Genomic DNA, 22,177 nt, shown 5'->3' with positions numbered 1-22,177 from the left:
GAATTACTGCACACTGGAATTCAGTAAACAAGCTTGATGTCTTGTCTTCATTTAATGTCTTTGTATGAACACCTCAATGTGCAGAAACTGTAAGACAAGTGCAGGAATCTGACAGGGAAATTAATAGCCTTGGGAAACACAAGGCTAGAGAACAGCTAAACACATATGGTACAGTGAACATTAAATGGTGAGAAATTGAAGTAAATGACAGTGATAAGCCACAAGAAAGGGCATCCTGTGGTGCCACAATAAACCTGGCAGAGCTGAATGATAAGGAAATCTTCCCAAAGTAACTACAGAATTAGGGAATGACCCCTTGGACAAAAAGAGGCATCTCAGCAAAACATTATGCACACTCCCATATCAAAGCAAATAAATACACCCAACTGGATTAGCCAGAAAGTCCTTTCCATCTTCAAGTTCCCTGGATTCTCCTAGACTGACTCAAAGCTTCCACTGACATTTGTGTTACCCATTCCATGATCTGGAGGGGAATAAATGCCACAGCTCAGCATGCCTGTGTTGAGTAAGCCAACACCTGTGACAAGCAAGCCACATGAAAAGTCAGTGAAATAGTCCTAGTATTTCAGTGCCATGGTTTACTAAAGTCCTAGTTCTCTGCTTAAGCACCATATTCTTTAAAGTCAATTTTCTCTGTATTCAACAATCAGCTTGTTCTCCCAGGATCCACTCTTTCCTTATGTGCTGGACGACTTGCACTGCTACAACTCGCACGATCAGTGTGGGCTAAGAGCTTTGAGGACTCTGAAATTAAGCACTTTTGTTATTATTGCAAAGAAAAGTTTAAATAAATACACAAGCACTTCACCCACTGAACAATACCAGGAACTACTCAGAACCTCACTTTCAAAAGACAGCATTCCCAATTTCTCCACTTTCTTCCTTCTCTGCCAGTAATTATACCCACACTTCAGTACAAAGCCATACACTTACACATAGGAAAATGCTGCCAGTCTTTCCAAATCAGTAATCCTCATCTGGAAAATTTTATTGACAGGTTTTTCAACACGAGACCTAACATTTAATAGCAAGTATCTTGCGCAATTCTCTAATCATATCTGGGATGAAGGGTGGATCCACTCAGCTCTGCTTTAAGCAGTGGCAGATAGTGAGGAAACTGCCAATGCTGACATTTAATACACATGATTTAATACCATGACCATGTTTTTGCAGACTTACCACATTTTTCCTTTTACAGCCTATCGCACACAATTAAATTTTCCTGCTTCCTCTACTGACATAAACCCAATCTAACAGGTTCTAAGAAGAGATAGGTATCTTCTAATTTCTAACCACCTTCCTAGCCACCAGCCTTTGAAACAAATGCTGCAGACAATGCAAGAAACAGGGGTATAATGTAACTTTTTCCCAAGCTCAGGATCAACATCAAGTAGTTTTACTCAGCATTAGGTACTACAAGGGCTGTCTTCACTGCTAGACTAACCAGATTATGAAGTTGGATAAAGCTTCTGCTGGTGTGATTTGATGGGTGTTTGTTTCTTTACTCTCTGAGAACTGAAGAAATTAACTGACGATACATGACGTATGCAGATATTCTGTAAATTCTATTTAAACAGAAGTATTACACACTGATGGAACAACCTAGCTGAGCAATGACTACTTAAGCTAACTATTTTCCATCTGACAGCTGAAGTTTATATCAGCAGGTACCAGGGGAATAAACTTGATTGCAAAATAACCAGTAATAAAAAAAAAAAAATCATACTCCTACTGGTTTTTTCCTTTTTAAATAAGCAGCAGTCAACCTGCACATGGAACCTCCAAATTTTTTTAACTTTTTCTTAGGGAGCAAGAAGTTACCAACTCCTGTCATTCATGCCACACACAAACATGTACATTTTGAGTTTTCAATATTCCAAAGTCAACCAAATTGCATGCTGCAATTTCCTCATGCACATTGCAAAACCATTACAAAACAAGTTACCTTTCATCAGTTCTGATTTTATCATTCCATTTAACTCAATGCAAAAAAGGAAAGTTTAACTTTCCACTACATTTCTAGTTAGCCTCCTCCAATAGAGGAGAAAATAAAAATTAGGAGTTTGTTTACTTCTCTTCTTAGTATCCATTCTCAGGAAAAGAGTAAAACTGAAAACAGCAGCAAGGCGTACTCAAACCAACATTTCTAAAGACTAGTAGCTTGTTCTCACATGCACCAGATTACGGGTTCCTGTTCCATTTATTATGTCTGCATAACTTACCCACATAATACTTTTTTGATTGGCAGTAATGTTAGTTTACATAAGGGGAATGAAGAGAGAAAATTATAATCTCTATTAAATCAGGGATTTATGTATTATTCCTTCTTTAAGGACCTGCTTTGAGCAAGAAGTGCTTGGCAAGAGTGCAGAACATCCTTCAGTAGATTCTTTTAATCTTTGAAGGGGAAAAGGAAAGGTGGCAGTGGGAGAACCATTCAGGGGATACCTGTTCCTCCAGTACTATTTGATTGGTACAGTTATACACACCCGAAGTTTCATCTTAAGAGACTTCGTCCTCCTATTACCTTAGATATAAGCTTTGCAAACCAGTGAAATTCTATGAATGAAAAGATGCATCTACTTGCTTGGTTGGCCACAGCTAGCTTCCAAATAAATTTCAGGATGCACTGAACACAAGGCACATATTTTGATTTCCAATGACCTTAAGCATGGTAAGCTACTGAAATAAATTTCAAGCCCACCTTTGTCTGCAACCCACTAAAGGGGAGGAGTTTTAGTATCAGTCATGAAAATGAATGTTACCTATCACTAGACAAAAGGTCCAATTCACAGTAGGGCAAAGGAGATGTAAGATCACAAACAAGATCCAGATTGCAGAACTGCATCTCAGTTGATAAGAGCATGCTCACCTTTCAGATTAAATTCTCCCCACCACCAGTTAGTTTCTTTTGCAATGGCAGCTCCTTTTGCTCCCAGATCAAGTATAGCCCCATTTCAACATGCACTGCCAGCCCAGAAGCTTCTAAGGCTTAAATATTTAAAGACATTTATTCACTACCATCTCTTATTTTCCTTCCATGTAAAATAATGTGTAGTTGCCCTGACTAAGCTCCACTTCTCAGATGTGATGAATAATTTCATTAGGACTGTAAGTATATCCTGAATACAAGTAATGGCATATGGGTGAAAGCAGTGTTTAAGGAAGAGGCTGCACCATCTGAATAGTAGTACATGTGTGGCCTTTCATTCCTTTCAAATGCTTTGGTATCCAAGCTGGTTCCATTTTTGGGGTTGTTTTTTTTTTTTGCATGTATATTTTCAGAAGTGAAAACTAGTAAAGTAGCCTCCAATGAAAACTCCTATACATAGAAATTTCAGTAGTGTAGAACACTTCAGAGGTTGAAAGCTCCATAAAAGAAATAATCAGTGCTATACACAGCATACCAGTATGCCTCTAGTAAACACATATTAAGTCTGACACATCAGAAATTTCTGATTCATGATGCTGATGGAAACTGCCAGATGAGAAGTAATCCATTTAGTTATGCTTGAATCATTAAAAGCCATTTGGTTTTCAACAAAGCTTAAAGAAGTTTCAAAACAGAATATTGGTACATTTTATAAAAGACATGTAATTTTAATGCAAAATAATACTTCATTATTAGAAATACTCCCGGTAATGACAGGCAGGGAGACTGATAAGGAGAAGGAGAAACAGGTTATTTAATAGAGATAGGTTAAATTAAAGCAAATGATCAGTCTCTTGACTTAAGTTTAAAAAATACAGAGCAAACCAATTGCTATTTAATGAAACAAGGGAAAAGAAAAGCATTAATTAAAATAGAAGTAAATAATTTATAAGCCTTGGAAGTTTTGCAAAGGTTTGGTGGGTTTGTAGTTGTTTTTTGTTTTACCACAGTTACAGTTTTGAAGGGGTACACAGAACAGACAACATAAGCGTTTCAAAAGTTTGGTTGAACTTCAAACAAAGTTATATAGGTTAGCCCCATACCAGCTGTGTGCCATGGGTGCCCTGCTACTGGGAACTGCTCAGTGATTTAACTGCACTCACAGCACATGCAGGGCTACAACCTGAGAAACAGCTATGAACACAGCTGACAAATTCCCGGCAAATGATTGGTAAAGGGCACCACCTTGGCAATTGTTTTGAAATAAATTATCACGGTCAAAACAGTCAGCCTCAAATTTCCTAAAAACTTCCTTTGAAGATTACATTTTGAGTAATGGCAGACTACGCAAAGCTTGTTTTGAGTGCAGTCAGCATGGGAGCAATACATCGACCGAAGCAGGGAACTATTTTTTCCCTTTAGACATCTGAGTTGTAATATGAATATGTACATTAGTACGACAATTATAATTATGAACCTTGACAGCTGCTTGTTACCACAAATAGAAAACTGACAGACTGAAATTAGAGAGCTACAAATATCCAAAGTTCAATTTAACTTAAAAGGAAGTGTTCCACACACATACACATCCTTGCTAGCCGTAAAAGTCTGCTTTGGGGGCCAACAAAGCTCAGACTGCACAGAGTGCCTCTGAAGTAGCAGCCTTCTACAATACGGCATAATATGTACCACTTCAGGTTTAAAGGTTTAATTTCTATGTACATGCTTAGTTAGCTGAAAAATAACCCAGGAAGACCAATTTCCTGGATGTATTCCCGGATCTACTTTGTCAGGAGGTCTTCAGTGTTGCTCCAAATCCAGAACTCTGAACTTTTAGGTCCCAACCCAATATCTGCACTCAGCAAAAGAAGCTAAAAAAAGTAGTATCTAACAAAAATATTTAGACCTTAGTGATTGCATTATTGTGATAAAGCTGCACTGCTCAGCTAAAATGTAGTAAATACTGCATTTAAGAAAAATTTTTAGTAAACTCAGGAAGCCTAAGCAGGTAGATTAAGGAGCCTTTTCACACATACCCAGGACAATTATAAATGGGAAAAAAAAACTACACTGTACAAGAATTTGTACTGAGGAGAGTTAGTTTACCCAATGTTAAAGCAACAAGCTTTACAAGAAACTGTACTGCAAACTGCAACCAAATTTAGCATCATTAGAAGGCCATTATCAACCTACATGAATATGCTGGCATTCAGTTCATCCTCTGAATACTCATACCACTGCTCTGTTCCTTCTTTATATTCACTTATCCCATTAAGGGAAAAGATGGATTTTTGGGAACAATAAATAATGATTTTGTTCCAGCTTCATTCTAAAGTTCTGAAATATTAAACAATGTTCTCAGAATTGGTTAACAACATGATTCAAACTTCAGCTACAAAAGGTCTTAAGCAAATTCCTCATAATATATACTAGAGGAGACAGCTAATGCAACCACTTTAAGTACATCCACTGCCAGTACTCATTTGCAGATCACCCACATTACTTCTATTTGTTCAGAAACAGAGGTTAAGCAAAACATGGTATATATGCACACAAGTACTGCATGCACACACTCTTAACTGCTCACATAGAAACTTGCTACCATACCTAAAACTATTTGCATGAAAGGCTAGTCTTTCAAAGGACTGTTTAGACATATATTTTCACATCCTCCACCAGAAAAGATCTGGACCCTTACTTCCCATTCCCAGCTTTGCAGTGTATTGACTGAGGAACAACATGTTACGCTTATGGCCTCCCATCTGCAACTGTTCCATGTCTAAGAGCAGGATACTGAAGCACTTTACACTCCTGGAATAAAAAGGCTGCTTGGTTTACATGACAAGTATAGATCACTGCTAAATGTGTATAACTGCCCTGCTTTCTTAAAGAGCATGAAATAATTAGGGGGTGAGATGTTTCCTATATGCATCTTTTTCCTCTAATGAATACTGCCCCCTCCACTTTCAGAAACAGAAACCTGAACTGTCCCTTCATACAACACTGAAACTGCATTGTTATGGAACTAGTACCAATATTTCAGTTTCAAAAATGTGAAATAAGGTTTGGAATTGCATTCCTGAACACTAAGTTTTATTGTATTTTTTAAAAATCCCAAAAGCTGGACCCAACAATTACCCAGGTTTGAAATTCAAACCAGATTTTTCAATTGCAGTCCAAAAGCACAGTAAAATTCCATCACAAAGGGACATCTGGCAATTATAAAAACCCAGATCTTATATATGAATGTAACAGAAAGTCCTCATATTTGCATCTCAAAAGAAAAACCAAAACAAGACAGCAATACCTCAACAGTACGTGTTTTAAGAGATACGAATGCCTCCAAATCTGTACCTTAAATGAGTGCTCAATAAATAAACTTCAGAGTAGAAGTTAGTGAATTGAAGGTTTCAATAAATTAAACCATATGTTGACCCTTCTCCTTTAACTCATCATAAGGTGCAGCTGGAGAAGCATAAAAACAAAATGCGAATTTGTTAAAGAAGGTCAGCAAGTAGAAAGATCTTTTCAGCCTCCCAGGTCTTCATGCTTAGTTGTACAATTCAGAGACGAGAGTCACCATCCAGCCACCAAAGATCTTATCATGATTATGTAAAAGCCAGACAAGCCCATGAGTCCATGAGACATGCATCCAGTGGTGCTGAAGAAAGCAGATGATGCCATGATGAGGCTGTCTAGATACCTTTTAACAGCCATGTGAAGGAGCCAGGGTGTCCCTCAGATGGTTTAAAGAATGGATCAGTATTCACAGGGCTTTGTTGAAACAGCTACCTCCACATTAACGAAATGTTTAACCCATTCTTGTCAGTCACTGTAAGAAGATCTCCACAGTCTTAAAGATGATGGGGACATTAATAATAATGGGGGCAAGGTGACTCAAAAGCTATACTCAAAAGGGTAGAAAATGATATTTTATGAGAAGCAAGAGAAGCCAGCATATTTATTTTCTGAAATTATTTAATCCTTTTTCTAGTGACATTTTTTTAAAGTTATTTGAAAAATAGTTTTCACCATCACTGGTATAAAAATAGGTATTTCACGTTAATACAAAACTATGAAGAATAACTTTATAACCCAATTACCAGGTATCTGAATTTATTATTAAACTTGTATCCACTAAGTAAGTTAGGATTTGTCCCAGTTAAACTGTTTCAGAGACCTACATACCCACTATGGCACAACAGAAAATCAGGTACACTGAACATGCAAGAAGAACATGTTAAATAAAAGCCTTTTGCTTTCAAGGGTTGTAAGTTCAGCACAGCATTAGCAAATTTCTGTTTCTCATTCCTTACTGAATACAGACACTGTAAACTTATTTTTCCTACATTATTACTTCATGAAATTATTTTAAATCCAGAAAATGAAAAGAAGTATGCTTTAAAGCTTTGAAGTTCTAGGAAGGCATCATTTGCATGAGTGAAAAATGCTATTATACCGTAGTATATTACTGTCCCTGTGAAATTATTCAGCAGACACTGAGTACAGCATACTTCATGCTACAACACTTATTTTTAACATTTTGTGGATAAAATATAACTTTAAATAGTATCATATTCAATACACCTGACCTTTACACAAGGCTTTAATGTGCAGCTTGTGCTGCCAAGTTTATAAAATTATATATATATATACACACACACACATCCCAAAGTGACAGCACAATCCTAAACTAAGTTCTAAAAATACTGTAAGCTCTATGTAGCACCTGCTACATTGTTTGTGTTTCAGTCACACATAACACTTATGTTGTGTGTGATTGAAAGAATATTTGAATTAGTCTTACTTAAACCAGAAGTTTGGTTTTGGTATTCTTTGTTGGTTTTGTAGAGTTTTTGTTCAACTTTGACTGGTTTTTTTTGCTGGGAAGGCTTAGGGAGTTGTGTTTGATTTTGTTTTAGTTTTTATTTGCTTCTAGAAAGAACTTTATGAAACTGGAGAGAAACACCTACCATTATTACTAAGTTCTCACCCTCCTCAAAAAACAAATTTGACAGAACTTTTATTTAAATCACATTTACTTTTTTTGAGATCAGATTTTACAACCAATAGGAAATACTCCTTTGCTTACAATGACAACTAACACTGACCTTTACCAGGTTCAGGCTGGTCTCGTCAAGTGTGTCCTCCGGATTCCAGATCCTACTTCCTAGAGATTACAAATGCTTGTCTACACAAAGGCAACCAATGTTGAATTAGCAATTCCTGTTTGCCAAAATGAGTTGGGAGCCACCAGATAGTACTGCCACACCATGGTTTGGTACATCCCAATGATAAAGCCAGAAGGCACACTGTCACCACTGAAATCTTGAAGCACAATATATTTCAGCTTATCTGAACAAATACCTTATAAAGTTGTCTTTTTTCCCCCTCTGCCAGATGCTAAAAAATAAGTCTATTCCAGGGCAGTCAAGTGTTCATATACTAAAGGAGAAGAGCAGCACCTGATGTTCTCTTTTGTTACTCTACTGGACACTCAAGCCTCACTGTTTAAACACTCATTTCAGACAGCCAGCAACTACAGCAAAGTACACTCACCAGAGGAACACTGAAATACTAATTCAGAGCTGCTGCTGCTGAACATCTGTGGTTTCTGTTCAGTCTTTTGGATGCAGGAAAGCTAACAGGATGTATGAACAATCTGCCATGAACTGGTTAGAGCAGACAGGTTTGGGAAATATGCCTTAGCTACCAATAACAAATGGAGAAGCCATCATCTGTCCTATCTGCTTACTTCTCCTTGAGGAATTTGGGTATTTTGCCAACCCGCTCAAAGCCAGGCAAAGGTACGCAGTGGAAAGCCAGAAGAAAAGGAAGATGCGCAGAAATGGAAGCTGCAAAAGCCAAAGAGATCAGAGGTTAGTAAACACTGCTCACTCACACCCCCACTTTATCAGGGTTATAGCCTGGCACACCTACCTATTTTACTGAGTCCTGCTTTGCTTATTTGAAAGGGAAAACAGCCAACTGACTAGTCATTATCTTTATAGGTGCTCAGAAAAGTACCTTAAAGGCAATTCAGCAACAGTAAAGTACATACTAGTACACTAAAAGTGACATGCTAATTGCAAGCACCATGACTTTGATCTCTCTTCATTCATAGGCACTAAACTTGTGCTTCTATATCAAATTTACTTTTCTGAAACTAAAACAAGCCAGGTCAGGCACCTTTATTGAGTTACTACTCTTAATTTAGAGGGAAGGAATACTGCACAGCTCTACACAAAACTAGCTGACTTCAAACCTAGCAACAACTCCATAAAAGCTTGTGATGGCACTTCTGTACAAGTCATTCACCTCAGCGAAACGCCATTGAGTAGCTCATTCCAAGATTCTGTGTCTAACTTAAAATAAATGCCAAACACTGCCTGAAGAAAGGATTGCCTTACAAAGAGGTACAGAAAAAAAGTAGTTTACAATGTTAATATTTAACCAGCAATTTTTTATATAACCAGCAAATTGCATGCATATTTTAGAGATCTTCAAGTGTGACAAACTTGGATGTATATGTGCCAACTCTTACATGCATCTTTCAACAAATATGAAAGATTTACTAAGCACACAACTGTGCTTCTGATCCTCTGCTTTGCTGAGCCACCAGTAATGGAAGTGCAAACATACTATAAAAGTTGTCAAAGAGAACCTAAGGCATTTAAAACTGAGGAGGACTGCTTTCAGCACGATATACAGCAAACAAAATGCTTCAGTCAGCAAGACCTGTCTTATTAACCTCAGGTTACAAAGTGAAACCTTACTGAAACTAACGATAACTCATGGGCACTTTACTCAATTAGACAATCAATCCTAAATCCATTGGTTTATATTCCTGATAAAGCATGCATGTACTGTAATACTGTTCTTGCCACTGTACAGTAAAAACTAATTACTATCTTTCTCTCATGCCCCCATGTTATAACAGAGTAGACATATACAAAGAATTGGAAACATCAGATTTACATAAAACAGTACTGGAACAAAATATGCAATATGTTTGCCTCCAACCATAAAACTGATGGGCTTCCAGAAACACAGGCTGTTTTCTTGAGGTTAGTCTTCTACAAGTTCCTGCAAATGGTGTTTTGAACCCATTTTCAACCAAACTTACATATTCCAGTACTATAAAGAACTTACACAGCTTATTCCTTAATCTTCATATGGGAAAAAATAAACTACTTCAAATGTTTCCCCTTCCAGTTTTACTGTTAAGGAAGAAATAGAAACACTGATTGATTACCTAATTGCTCTACCACTTCCAAAGTATCCTTTAGAAACTTCCACCTTACATCCATCTCTTCCACATACACACTCTTACTCTATTTCAAAACAAGAAGTCTGATGTACTCAGGGATGCTCAAAACCAAAACTATTTTATGCTTTTGATTAGTAAAAAATTGTAAGAAGAAATGGAAGGGAGGAGCTAACTAATCAGAAAATACAATATGAATAATAGAAGCACACAATGGATTTTTACACTGTTCTCATTATTTTCAATGAAATAATAAAAAAATAGATTTGTCTTTCTGACTGTACATTCAAGCATGAATCTTTAAAAATATTCAAATGCAACCTCAAGTTTTACTAGTATACAGGAATAATAGGTGCCATTCAGAACACATGATTTTACATGCAACACTATGATTGTTCTGTTTTCATTCTCTTTGCTTTTCTACCTGCCTATTTAATCTATGCAAATTAGAGTAGATGATAGTAGGTTTGCCACTAATAATTTTGTCAACTGATATAGGAATTCATCTCTGGATTACATCTTGAGAGACTACTGACCTCTTCCAGCTTCCTGGAAAAAACTCCCTGCAATCCACCACTCTCCTCTTACTGGGCTATTAACTGAAAGGTTAATGCCTTCAGGCATATGGCTTCTGTGTGGGCACATGACCCAAGATCATTGAAAGTTTCCGTAGGAAACCCTGAAAGATTTACTGGATTACTGCATCCAGGTCATACACCTCTACAGGACAGTGTCCCACTTTAATCTATCCTACACTTCTTTGACCACTCACTAGCTTTTGGTTACATCTTCCTGTGCATGCAAAACCTCAATTGAGAGCATAAGCTCCACAAGCGAGCTCACACTCCAGTGAATACTTCAAGGCAACCTCTGACCAAACAGGAGAGCCCTCTCACATCACTCTCTAGGGGAAACAGTAGCAACAGAAAAGGGGACCACCACAGTTGCTGGAAATACAAACCTAATAGCTGATCAGTTAAGAGATGACAAACAAATCTTGCTTCCAGTATAGAAGTCTGAGATGTCAAAGCACAGGGAAGAATACAAGGTAAGTGATCACTATGCCATTGTTCCCCCATACTGTTCTCGTACAAGAAAAATTTTTTTAAGCATATGCTAACTCTTGTTTTTCAGCATCCCCGAAACCCAGAACGATTATTTCAGGACCATTTCAGTCATCATGACCAATTCAAATTTTCTCCATGCCTCTCTTTACACTTAAGAAGCATTTTTAGACTCATGAAGAAGTTAAACTAAAGAGTTGGAGCTGGCTGGTACTGGCTCTATGGGACACAGCAGCTTCTCAAAGAAGCCACCCCTGTATCCCCTGCCACCAATCTCTTGTCACACATACCCAGTGTACTATTCTACTGCCTATCCATGCACTTGCTCCTCTACCATCATCAACAGCCATTCACATTTCAACAGCGTTTTCCTATGGCTACTGAAAAATACCATACATGCTACTGGAAAATTATAGGGAACATGTGCCAGAAGAGTCAAGGAACACAGAGGACAGTGAGCAAAACTACACACATCTACTTAAAAACTACACAAAGAGAGAAGTTCTAACTAAGGGGGTATATGGAATGTCTGGAAAAAGAATGGCAAGGAGTCTCTATAAAGGTAAGGTTGCAGAAAGCTCCAGCAACTCAAATTATTCTAAACATACTTCTAGTATTTCCAATAGCACTCAAAACATTGTTTATGGCACAACGACTGAAGTTTGAAGTGTCAGATGCTTTATTCTTGTTTCCACAGTATATTGCTGCAATTGAACTGGCAGATAAGTATTTAAAATTAAAAACTTCTTAATAGTGAGAAAAATTAATAAAGTAATGTTCTTAATAGACCTGCATATATATATAGATGTGCAGTTTTTATCACTTTCATTCCAAGGTGAAAACACTTCCTTTGCTATTCTACATCCAATCTATACAGTAGATTTCAAACTGTTCGCTTCATTGGGATGCAGACATTTTAGAAACACAAATAAAAGCCAATTGAAACTGAAAAAAAAAAGACAATCACATTTTTCTAAAGAAGCAGAAACAAACACACACTTAGGCATTCACATATTGGGAAAAAACCCCCACTGTCTAGACAGGGTTTACTGTTTAAAATTACAATAAATTTATTCTAGGAAAAGCACAAAAACTGCAGCACCATTACCAAACTCATTGTCCCAAGTTAACAAACATGTTACACAACCAAGTGTACAAGGTCAGTCATACTCACCTTCCCTCACTGATTTTTGCTTTGTCTCCATGACAAGTGAAGTTCTCAATGTAGCCCAGGCTGCAGTTGATCCGTGTCCAGTCAGGCTGGCACACAGCAATGAAGTGAGGACGCAGTCTACCTATGGAGTACTTGGCAATGTCTGTCAACGACTGGCTAGCAGCTGCCCCGAAAATGAAGGTCCCAATGGCTTTGTAAATAGTGGCTATGTAGTTATTTCTGACAAATGAATTTGAGTGCAAATTATTATAAAAGACTGAGAGAGTCTCTCCTAGGATTATCTGAAAGAGAAATAAGGACAACAAGTTAAAGATAATAATTTTAAAAGAAAAGTATCACACTATTCTTGTTAATACTCAGACATACAGTTTCAGAAATTAGTTTTTTATAAACATTAAGCTGCAAATTTAAGTTCTCCAAGAGTCAGCAGTAACCATGTCCAAACATTATAAACACTTTCACACAGAAGAGAAACACCCTTTTACTTTACCCTACTTCATGCTGAATTTAATCATATTATTTTCAGAATACTTATTAAAACAAAGCCTTCTCAGAATAACACTTAACCATACTACTTGGCATGGCCCTAACTAGAAACATTTTCTCCTGTATAACTTCATTTTACATTGAGTCTTCTTCAACTAACTTCTACTGAGCAAAATTTTTCTAAGCTTGTTAAGTTTTTCATGAAGCCAGAAACTATTCTGAAGGGTTGAGACTTCATATTCAGATCTGAAAGGCCATATATTTTAACAAATTCCCTATTCCTCATGAAAACTAAATCCTTCGGGGAGAAAACTAATGGGAGTAGGGAAGACAGGTCTTTCTAAGGATTTTTCACCCTACATGTCCAAGGTACAAGTATCAAGTGTTGACAAGAAAGCAGATCTAATTTTGTTTTCTTGCAACTTCATCTTTTGCAGAAAGTATTTCCTTATGCCAGATACAGAACTTCACTCCAGATAATTTGGATATTGAACCAGATGGTCCCATTCTGTACAGAAAAGATCAATTCATACAGATAATCAGACGTGCGGGGGACTGGACATATATATGTAAAGTTATCTTGAAAAATCATTTAAAATTAAAATTATGGCTCCATCTGTCACTTTAGAGTGCCAGGTCCCCAATCTCAGCAAACCAGAACTTTGGTGAATGAAGCCATTACTTAGACACTGCCACCCAGTGACAGCTTGTCAGAGGCTTCGCACGTGAAGGCTAACAGACAATACCATCAGATGTGTGACACTTTAGTTTTACAGCCTCCACCATACCCAAACATGGACTGAAGCAGAGAAATACCAGAACATGCACTAAAGCTGAGAAAGTCTTCAGTAAAGTACATAGACACCTAATCCAGAAAGTAACCTCTTAAGGAAGATGGTTGAGCACAAATAGACATGAGAGGTAAATAATGAATCCCTTTCAAAGAACATTGCTGCAAAACCTGCAAGAAGGTCACTTATCTCAGTTGAGGCAACAAAAAATTAGTTGATGTCTATGCAATTACTACATTGGACAGACATCAAAGAATGTTCATCTTCAATAATCTGACTAAGCATTGAGTAAAGGACACCAATATTTGCTTTTACCATCTGACTATGAAGCAATCTTGACAGAAAGCCTGGTTTCCCAACTAAAAGATGGTCCCTGATGTTGCAAAAGAAACTTCATTTGCTAAATATTCATACAGGCTCAAATGGAGATTGGATTAATTCAAAGGGAATACATCCATTAAACTATATTCAGTGGAGCCTTTTCTGACTCAGGAAGTTCCTGAGCTGCAAATGGGCAGTAGCCAAGTACTGAGGGCAAAACATCAATCTTTCCATGCTGTTTTGTTCCTCCTCACTCAACTGTTTTAACTGCTCTAGAAATTAGATAAGCTATATGGACTTCAGTTGTGAGCCAGCACTGATGGTCTCAGGTAATACTGACTACCAAAGGTAGTAACAGGGTGAAAAAAAATAGTCTTATCTTAAAGGCAGGATCTTTAGCATAAACCACTTGCCATTTAACAGAATACACAACCCCTCTCCCCCCAAAAAATTCATGTGCTTCAGAAGCATTTCTGTAAGATTTTGAAGCAGCTTTTCCAAAAAGAGGGAAACCAGGCAAGTCATAGTTTCAATTCTCAGAACATATTTCTACATTGCAAAAAAAGAATTCCACCCAAGAGCAAACATGAGCTGCAAGTTGACCTTTATGTTGGAACCTAGATAAATATCCATGCAGTCCCTGTGCAAGGCAGAGTTTGATTATCATAATATTCCTCCTGACTTAAACCCATTAGCCCAAAGAAACAGCTGGTCAATACTGAGGATTACGTTTAGCTGTGCTAAAATTCAGCCATTTTCATTGCTGGCTCCTAAATATACTTGGATAAATATTTATATGCCTAAAAATCTTATTTGGCATAAGAAAGTTTTAACTCTGTTCAAAGTGTGGCTCTGATGAGCTTGGATGCCACTCAACAGAACCATCAGTGGAGGCTGAAGCTTTTTAGCACATCTGGACAGGGATCTTGAAGGCCCTGTTGAAGGGCCTTTGTAGGAACTGAAGTGCAGTCCTATCAGACTTAGGACATGAAATGGTTAACTGAAGAGGTCCAACTGTCCCCTCTACTCATGAGGACATGTCCCAGCTACTTTTTGCCCCCATATCCTTCTAGAAGCCATTTACACTCCATATGTAGTCAAGGAAAGCTGCTGTTTTCTGCCAGGCTACGGAATTTTCACTAGCTGATCATGGCCCAGACAAGCCACAAGAGGCGGCAACAGACAGTGTAATAGTGGGATCTCAACTTTTGTCCATACATAGTAAGCTATTAGGTTAGCTCAGCTGACAGCATACAATTAAGTATTAGGGATAGAGAGTCACTACATGCTTGAGACAGTTCAGCTGAGCTGGGAGCTGTGGTCAGAGAGATCCCAAATTGACAGTCACAGAGACAACCTGTCCAGCTCACTGATCTGGTGTGACACAGAGGAAAGAAGAAAAGTACCCTGTTTTTCGGCCAGGTTAGGTGCAGTATGAAAGTGAGCCCCTGCAGTAATTTAAATACAAATGGGCCCAGAGCTTTATCCTGACCCTCAGGGAAATATCCAGGGGAAAACTCCACACCTACTTAGTCTTTTTATTCTATTTATGTTGTTGGTAACATCTGACTGGAAGTCAATCTTTCTCTTAAATAGGCTGTTGTTACACTTCCCCACACAGAAGTATTCCCGAAGATTTTGTGGCAGATAAAAAAATGCTGACTTAATAGGTCATGCACACTGATATTCTGAAAGTAGCAGGTCCTAAAATAAAAAGACTTGAGACAGTCACTTCCAATACATTAGTGCTATTTTCAACAAATATGGTAAGAAGTTTTTCTCTCTCTAAGTATACAATTAAGCCACCATAGTTCTAAGGTTCAAAGGCATTCTTCTGTTCTATAATTCTAGCTGTTTGACCTCAGTTAAAGAAAACGTTTTAGTTACACTTGCCAGACCATCATTTCTACTTCTTTAGCACCTGCCCTAAGGACATTATTTTAAGGTTGAGAAATCTTACAGAATACAGTTTTGTAAGTCTATATATATTAATATATCGCCCTCCTCCCTCTCTCCCACCCCCACTGAAATCAAAAGCAATGAAGAAAAGTTTAACTTACAACAATTACACTGAAAGGAATAATTATTCCTGCTAACAACTTATAAGAAATGGTGTCCTCTTTGTATGGATACCGGATGGATTCATCACTACAGAAAACGCCTCTCTGGAAGGGGATACGTCGTGAACTGAGAATTGCAAAAGGCAAGCCAGCTGGCAAAAAGGAATACAAAATACATTACAAAAGCAAAACAAAGTGGTGATGATTATACCCCCGCATTTCCAAAAAGAATGCATAAAGAGGAATGGGCATGCAGGAAGTTAGAAGGTTATGCACTTCTCTTGGCCAATGCCTACTGCCTTGACTTTTTAGCTTCCAGGAAGGATTGCTGAATAAAGGAAAGCAGGGCAGGATTCTTCTCATCTCCATGTTTGTGGCACTTGAAGTGTGGAAGCATGCCAAAACAGTGACTGAGTAAATAGTTCAGTGACAACCACTGAGGTGCTCAATGTGCTGCTACTGGCACAATTATCAAATATTTCTTTATATTCCAGTGAGCACCAGTTGCCCCTGTACACCTTCTCTGGACAGCTTTACAAGTCAGAAGAGCATAAATTGCATTTCATGAAAGCAGAAAAGGAGGTGCTTTTCACAGAGTGCAAGTGCAGAGGGAGCTTTTGGGAATATGGAGAAAAGGAAATTACACATGCATGCAATACCCTCACTTCCTCACACACCGGACAGCTTCCTAGAACAACATGGTCACTGCACAAGCCCTACAGCCTCATGGCATGGAGATTTTATCCTCACCTCTTCCACCAAAGAGGATGCCTTTGGCTCAATCTAATACCAGCAAGACACAATACTAAGGTGCACAATAGCTGCACACTATTGCACATCAAGATACCCAAAACAAACCAAAACTAGTCATTTGAACAGCAAAGATTTTTTTAAAAAACTCAAAATAGGATGCAAGTCACCACAAACTAATAGAATCACATTTCAAAAACCTGTTCCTCCATCCTTAACACACATACAGCATCCATACAATCTGTTTGTGTACAGGGATGAATACTCTCAGAAATGGCTGTATGGAAAACAAGAAGTGGGGGACTACAAAGAATGCTTAACCAAACAACAAATAATTTTCTTTAGCCTAGGCATGTAGAGCTCAGTAGCACAAAAGCCCTTGACTTAATGTCAAAATTCAGCTGTGTTGCACATAAAATGCATATTCCTTTAAAGTTACACAACAAAAATTATCTGGGGAGACACTCCCATCCAACAGTAAGGGATTGCAAAGACAGAAACAGTCTCCATCCTTCCTTCCCAGCAGAAGTAGATTTTGCTGTAGTCTCAGGTCTCTCCTCAAGACCTCTCTGCCAAGGCATAGCCTACCTCTTCCTTTCCAGATACACAGCTAGCCCCAAATAAGCATGTACATATAACAATAAAGATGTGAAGAACAGGAGAAAAAGTGAATAAAATAGGATACCAACCAAGTCGCAGGAGAACCACTAAGAAAGGGAAGCAAAAAGACCTAGGATCCTTTCCAATCCTCTTCCCTCTTTACTTACACCCATGAAGTCCTCAGCCTGACTCCTGGGGACCATCACAAGAGATACAACTGGGTTTTAATCAACAATTTGCTATCAGTTTTGTTCTGCACACCATAAAGTGCTTAAAAGAATACTTCAGTTTGAAAATAAAAGAGCAAATAAACTAATAGCTCAAAAGGTGAAAATTTCCTTGAAGTGAACTCTGGCGAATGACACAACCTTATTCCTTGATCAGGCAGTTATAGATCTATCATGTGGGCCCATGAATTCTAGCTAAGTCTGTTGCAAAGAACCACGTACCTTCTGTATTGCTGTAGTCACGAAACCAATAGCATGCAAAACCTCCCTTCCAAAAGTGGCAGAAAAAGACCACTGTCACTGTCAAGAGGGGTTGTTTCCAATTCCATGCCAGCAGGACTACAATGACACAGCTCTGGAAGCCATCCAAGCACACCAACAAAGCAGAAGGACAGCAGGATGGGCTAAGAGCCAAGCCAGAGCCTCACCAGAACACTGCACTATTCAGATACCAGCCAGCACAGAGCCCAGGAGCTGGACTCTACAGTACAGGGCAAAAACACTGCCTTTCCTACTAGGAAAAAATTCCTCTCCCTTTCTCTTAACAGGAAGAATATCAGGATTTTGAAAAACACTGCAGCCCAGACCTCATTTTTTTCCCTCCCCTTGTGTTGGTATTGTGACAGATGTCATGATACACCATCAATTGTTTCGTATTTAGCTGACTTGTGTCAGGGATGAGGCAGAAGCATATACAGCCATGGTGAGGGAAGGTGACTTGTCAACATAATGTCATGGTGTTTCCAACACCACTTATTACTACAAAATATGTATGGAATGAAAACTTCATCATTCACCCTGCACACATGCTAACATCAACATTCAAGACTGAGTATTGGAGAAAAATATATTGTTTGGACCTCCAAATATAGAGAGTTAGACATATACAGATCAGAGTTTCTTAATTACTTACATGGTTACTTCTTTAGAGTTGGTAGTTCTGATTATCATGGTAAAGCAGTTGTTCACAAAATTATGTTCAGCCCAAAAAAACCTTATCACAGCTTCAGCACACTGCCACAAACACCTGTGGTTATAGCTTGACAGTGTCACTGACATCAAATAACTAGCCCTGCATCACCCTTTTTAAAGGCCTGCTCTGTGAATAATGGTGTCATGGTACCTTACTCCTCATTTCCTCCTACCCACACCTGGATGTTTCAGCATCTCAAGGTGAGAGATTGAAAATTTTCAGAACAATGGGGTTATTCAGGGGGCAGCTTTTTTTAACGTAATTTCCAGCTACTAAATCAGAAATAAAAAGCAGTGCTGTGTGGATCATAGGAATGAAGTCCCTCATGCAGTGAGGATCTGTGCTCATCCATGCTGAGTGAACCTGCTTGAAGTGCGTGCTCACTCTTCAGCAATATTGAGATTATGATGTAATTAGCCTGTAATTGCACCTTCCTGTATCCAGATCATGCAAACAAAATACCAAAGAACTCAATGTTTGTTTCTGTTTTGCTTTGTAAGCAAGTATGAACAGATAAAATAAAGTTACTGTCTTCTTTCATAATTTCTTTCCACCTCCTTTACTTTGAGTTTTAGAAGTCCTAGGTATCTACGTGGTAACCATTAAGTTGCCATTAAGTAACTATCAACTGGAAGAGCTATGCACTGAAATACAATACTGTTAATAAACCTTATATAGGAAAGGTTTATTCAGTTTCCCCCAACTGCACAACAGATTCAAGAAGTAATTCCACCAGTCATTTATCTTATTGCTGTTCTCAGTACCTTTCATTTTTGAAAGGATACATGCTCCATGAAAGTTTGTGAGAAAAGTTTTAATTTCTAAAAAACAGATTACAGTAAAATTGATCAGATTAACTTAACACAGTTAAACTGTAAACTGAAGTCACAGAACTACAACATCTGTAATTTACTTCTTGCTCAATCCACGGCAGTCATTAGCCTGAAAAACCATGCCAGTAGGGGCTTTTGGTATCTTTTTGGTTAAAGTACTCTCCAACATCAATACCTAATCCCTCAGGACATGCTCCATACAGCAGGTTTAATTTACTTCTTTTTAACACGTATGGATTGACTTCACTATTACTAACTGGTGAGAGAGGACAAACGTGGAAGTCAAACCTGAGGGGCATCAAGTGTTTCTGGCACGTGAAGCCAGTAAGAGAACCTTCTCACAATACTGAGGGTTCTGTTCTGTTTTAAATAAATCACCAAAGTCTGCTTTTGTGGGTTTTCAAGGTGTTTTCACTTCTAAAATCAAATCAAAATTATTTCTAATATATAGTTTAAATACTTTCTGCAGTGGAAGTTTCTCTCCCTTTAAGAAAATAAAGGGACAGGAAAAAATAGTTCAATTTTTTCATTACTGCAAGCAGAACAAACAAGCAGAAGAACTGTCCTAAGTGAAAAAGAGAAAGCTTCTTACTATATCAAGTACAATAGTAGGGTTTCCCTATAGTTGTGATAGACATGTTATTTTTTCACTCTGACAGATATCACAATTTCAGAAGAGAGGAACAAGTTTTTGCATCACAGTAGCAATTTCCTGAGCATGGAAGCTCCTGGTACATACAGGAAGACTGGATATGACTGAAGATACCGAATGATACCTGTCTTTATAATGGTACCACTATCACTAGTCTCACTGTCTTTAATTTCACAGATACAACTGAGGAAAAAATGTTTACTGTAGTATAGGAAGTGGTGTACTTCAACAGATTTATTCACATAAAAATGTAAAGTAGTTTCTCAAGAAAAAGTGGCAAAGACAACAGCAGATGACTGTGAGAAGAAATCCTGCTCATCTGCCAGTCACATTGCCACATCTAGTTAAAAGAAAGGTCCTACAATATCCTACAAACAACCATTTTGCTCCTAAAAAAGCTACAATTTCCAAGGCCAGAGTCTGGCACAGTAAATGGAGAATTAATTTGGCTCAGTTTTCCCTGAAAGCAAAAGAAATTGGGGAGTCTAAGTACTCCTTTTATGTAAGAAGTGGAGACAGTAGAGGAGCACCTTCTGTGCCAATTGTAACACAGTGAAGAAATTGCCTAATGGGAAAATTACAACATGTATGTGAAGAGGAATTATAAGGTTGGGAAGAGGTTACCTGTAGGGTAATCTCAAAGATAGAGCCAACAAGCTGGTGTTACATGGTGCATATGCATCCTTAATGAGTAAGCAGAAGATGTACTGCTGACAGAGCTGGCAATTCTTTGATACAGTGGAAGATCAAGGCCAGCCAGTTCTGCCTGCAAAACAACTCAAAGACTGAGGCAACAGAACATACAGAGATTTGTGCAGTAATGAGTTCAGAGTCATGCATTTGGAGGTTAAACAACTCTGTTGAGTTGGGAGCTTGTCAGTTAATAACAGCAGGGGGAAAATAATGTCTGCTTCCTGTGATTGTTGTATATCAATATAATGGCGTGACCATTACACAAGTCTTCTCAAAGGCATTAACACTTCTAACCATCCGACAAGAAATTTCTTCTGAAACAGTATTCAGTCAGAACTGGCGAATGCATTTAGTTTTAATTAATCTGTCTTAAGTGCAAACAGAGAGGGACTGCTAAGATATATTCCTCAATATCTCAAAAACAAGAGTTTGGTTTTGCATATTTCAGCAGTCAGGATGTAAATCAGCCAAGTACATATGCAGTAGGTACTAGAAAAAAAAGCAATACTGATCCAACAAGGAACCAAGAATCCAGGAACTACAAACAGGGTTGGTAATAAAGATATAGGGAGAAATATAGGCTCTGAAATGTTTCAGTCAGAATACACAGAGTAGAGACACAAGTAGCTCAACTGTTAAGACATATTTTAGACAATCACTATACCCTTGTCCAAAAGTCCAACTCATACAATATAATGTATTAGATTTCCTCATAAACTGGAGTGATTTCTGACTGATTACATTACGTTTTTTCAATAAGTATCCTGCATAACAGGCCTATTGCTTTCCAAATTTCTAATCTTGATTATGTTTCTTCCCTGGGCATGAAGTTGATCTCTCCACTAAAGCTGACCATTACTACTCCAAAGAGAGAACATCAGATCATACACCTCCCTCAAGCTGTCCTTCCCACTCACCTCAGGAAGGATATCACTTGGCATTTATCCACCCTGTATTTCACCAGCTATGTTACTGTCATCTTTTGTATTTATTGCTCTGAGTTCCCTACTTTGCTGCCTCACTGCACATGCTTTCTCTCCTCCAGGGCACTTGTGACTATACTGAACAGGACAGACTCACAGAGAGCTCTACTTAACAGCTTCCTTCCTTGCAAAGGACAAGAGGCACTTACTCCTACTGCTCACTTCTCACAGTTAAGCAAATTATTTGTTCATTTAAGGATTCTTTATCTGGTCTCATGACATTTTCTTAAGATTTGGTTCAAGTAACCATTTGAATATACACATCTAATAATGAGATTTTCTAAAAAAAATGAAGTTTTAGCCTGAGTTCTCCATCTTCCTGGTTTATCACAGGGATTAGGATATGAACAGATGTGACTGACACCAGAAAACAGTGGATATGTTCCTGACAAAGTAGTATGTTTCAACAC

At 38.1% G+C, this 22,177-nt stretch overlaps 1 protein-coding gene across 2 annotated transcripts in view; it reads right to left on the bottom strand.

The window, feature by feature from the left end:
- Positions 1-22,177, bottom strand: part of PLPP1 (phospholipid phosphatase 1) — a 62,228-nt gene that overhangs the window by 17,904 nt on the left and 22,147 nt on the right. The window contains exons 2-3 of one of the 2 annotated variants that reach the window (XM_082301796.1): positions 16,057-16,208; positions 12,399-12,679 (exon numbers count right to left, since the gene is read on the bottom strand). In XM_082301796.1, the coding sequence (XP_082157922.1) occupies positions 12,399-12,679; positions 16,057-16,208 (433 nt within the window). The remainder of the gene's footprint in view (positions 1-12,398; positions 12,680-16,056; positions 16,209-22,177) is intronic. The other variant, XM_082301795.1, reaches the window with a different exon arrangement.

This window comes from Coloeus monedula (genome assembly GCF_965178545.1).
Source record: "Coloeus monedula genome assembly, chromosome: Z".
NCBI classification, from domain to species: domain Eukaryota; kingdom Metazoa; phylum Chordata; class Aves; order Passeriformes; family Corvidae; genus Coloeus; species Coloeus monedula.
The sequence above is the reverse complement of the archived record's forward strand: the minus strand, read 5'-3'. Positions and strand labels throughout refer to the sequence as shown.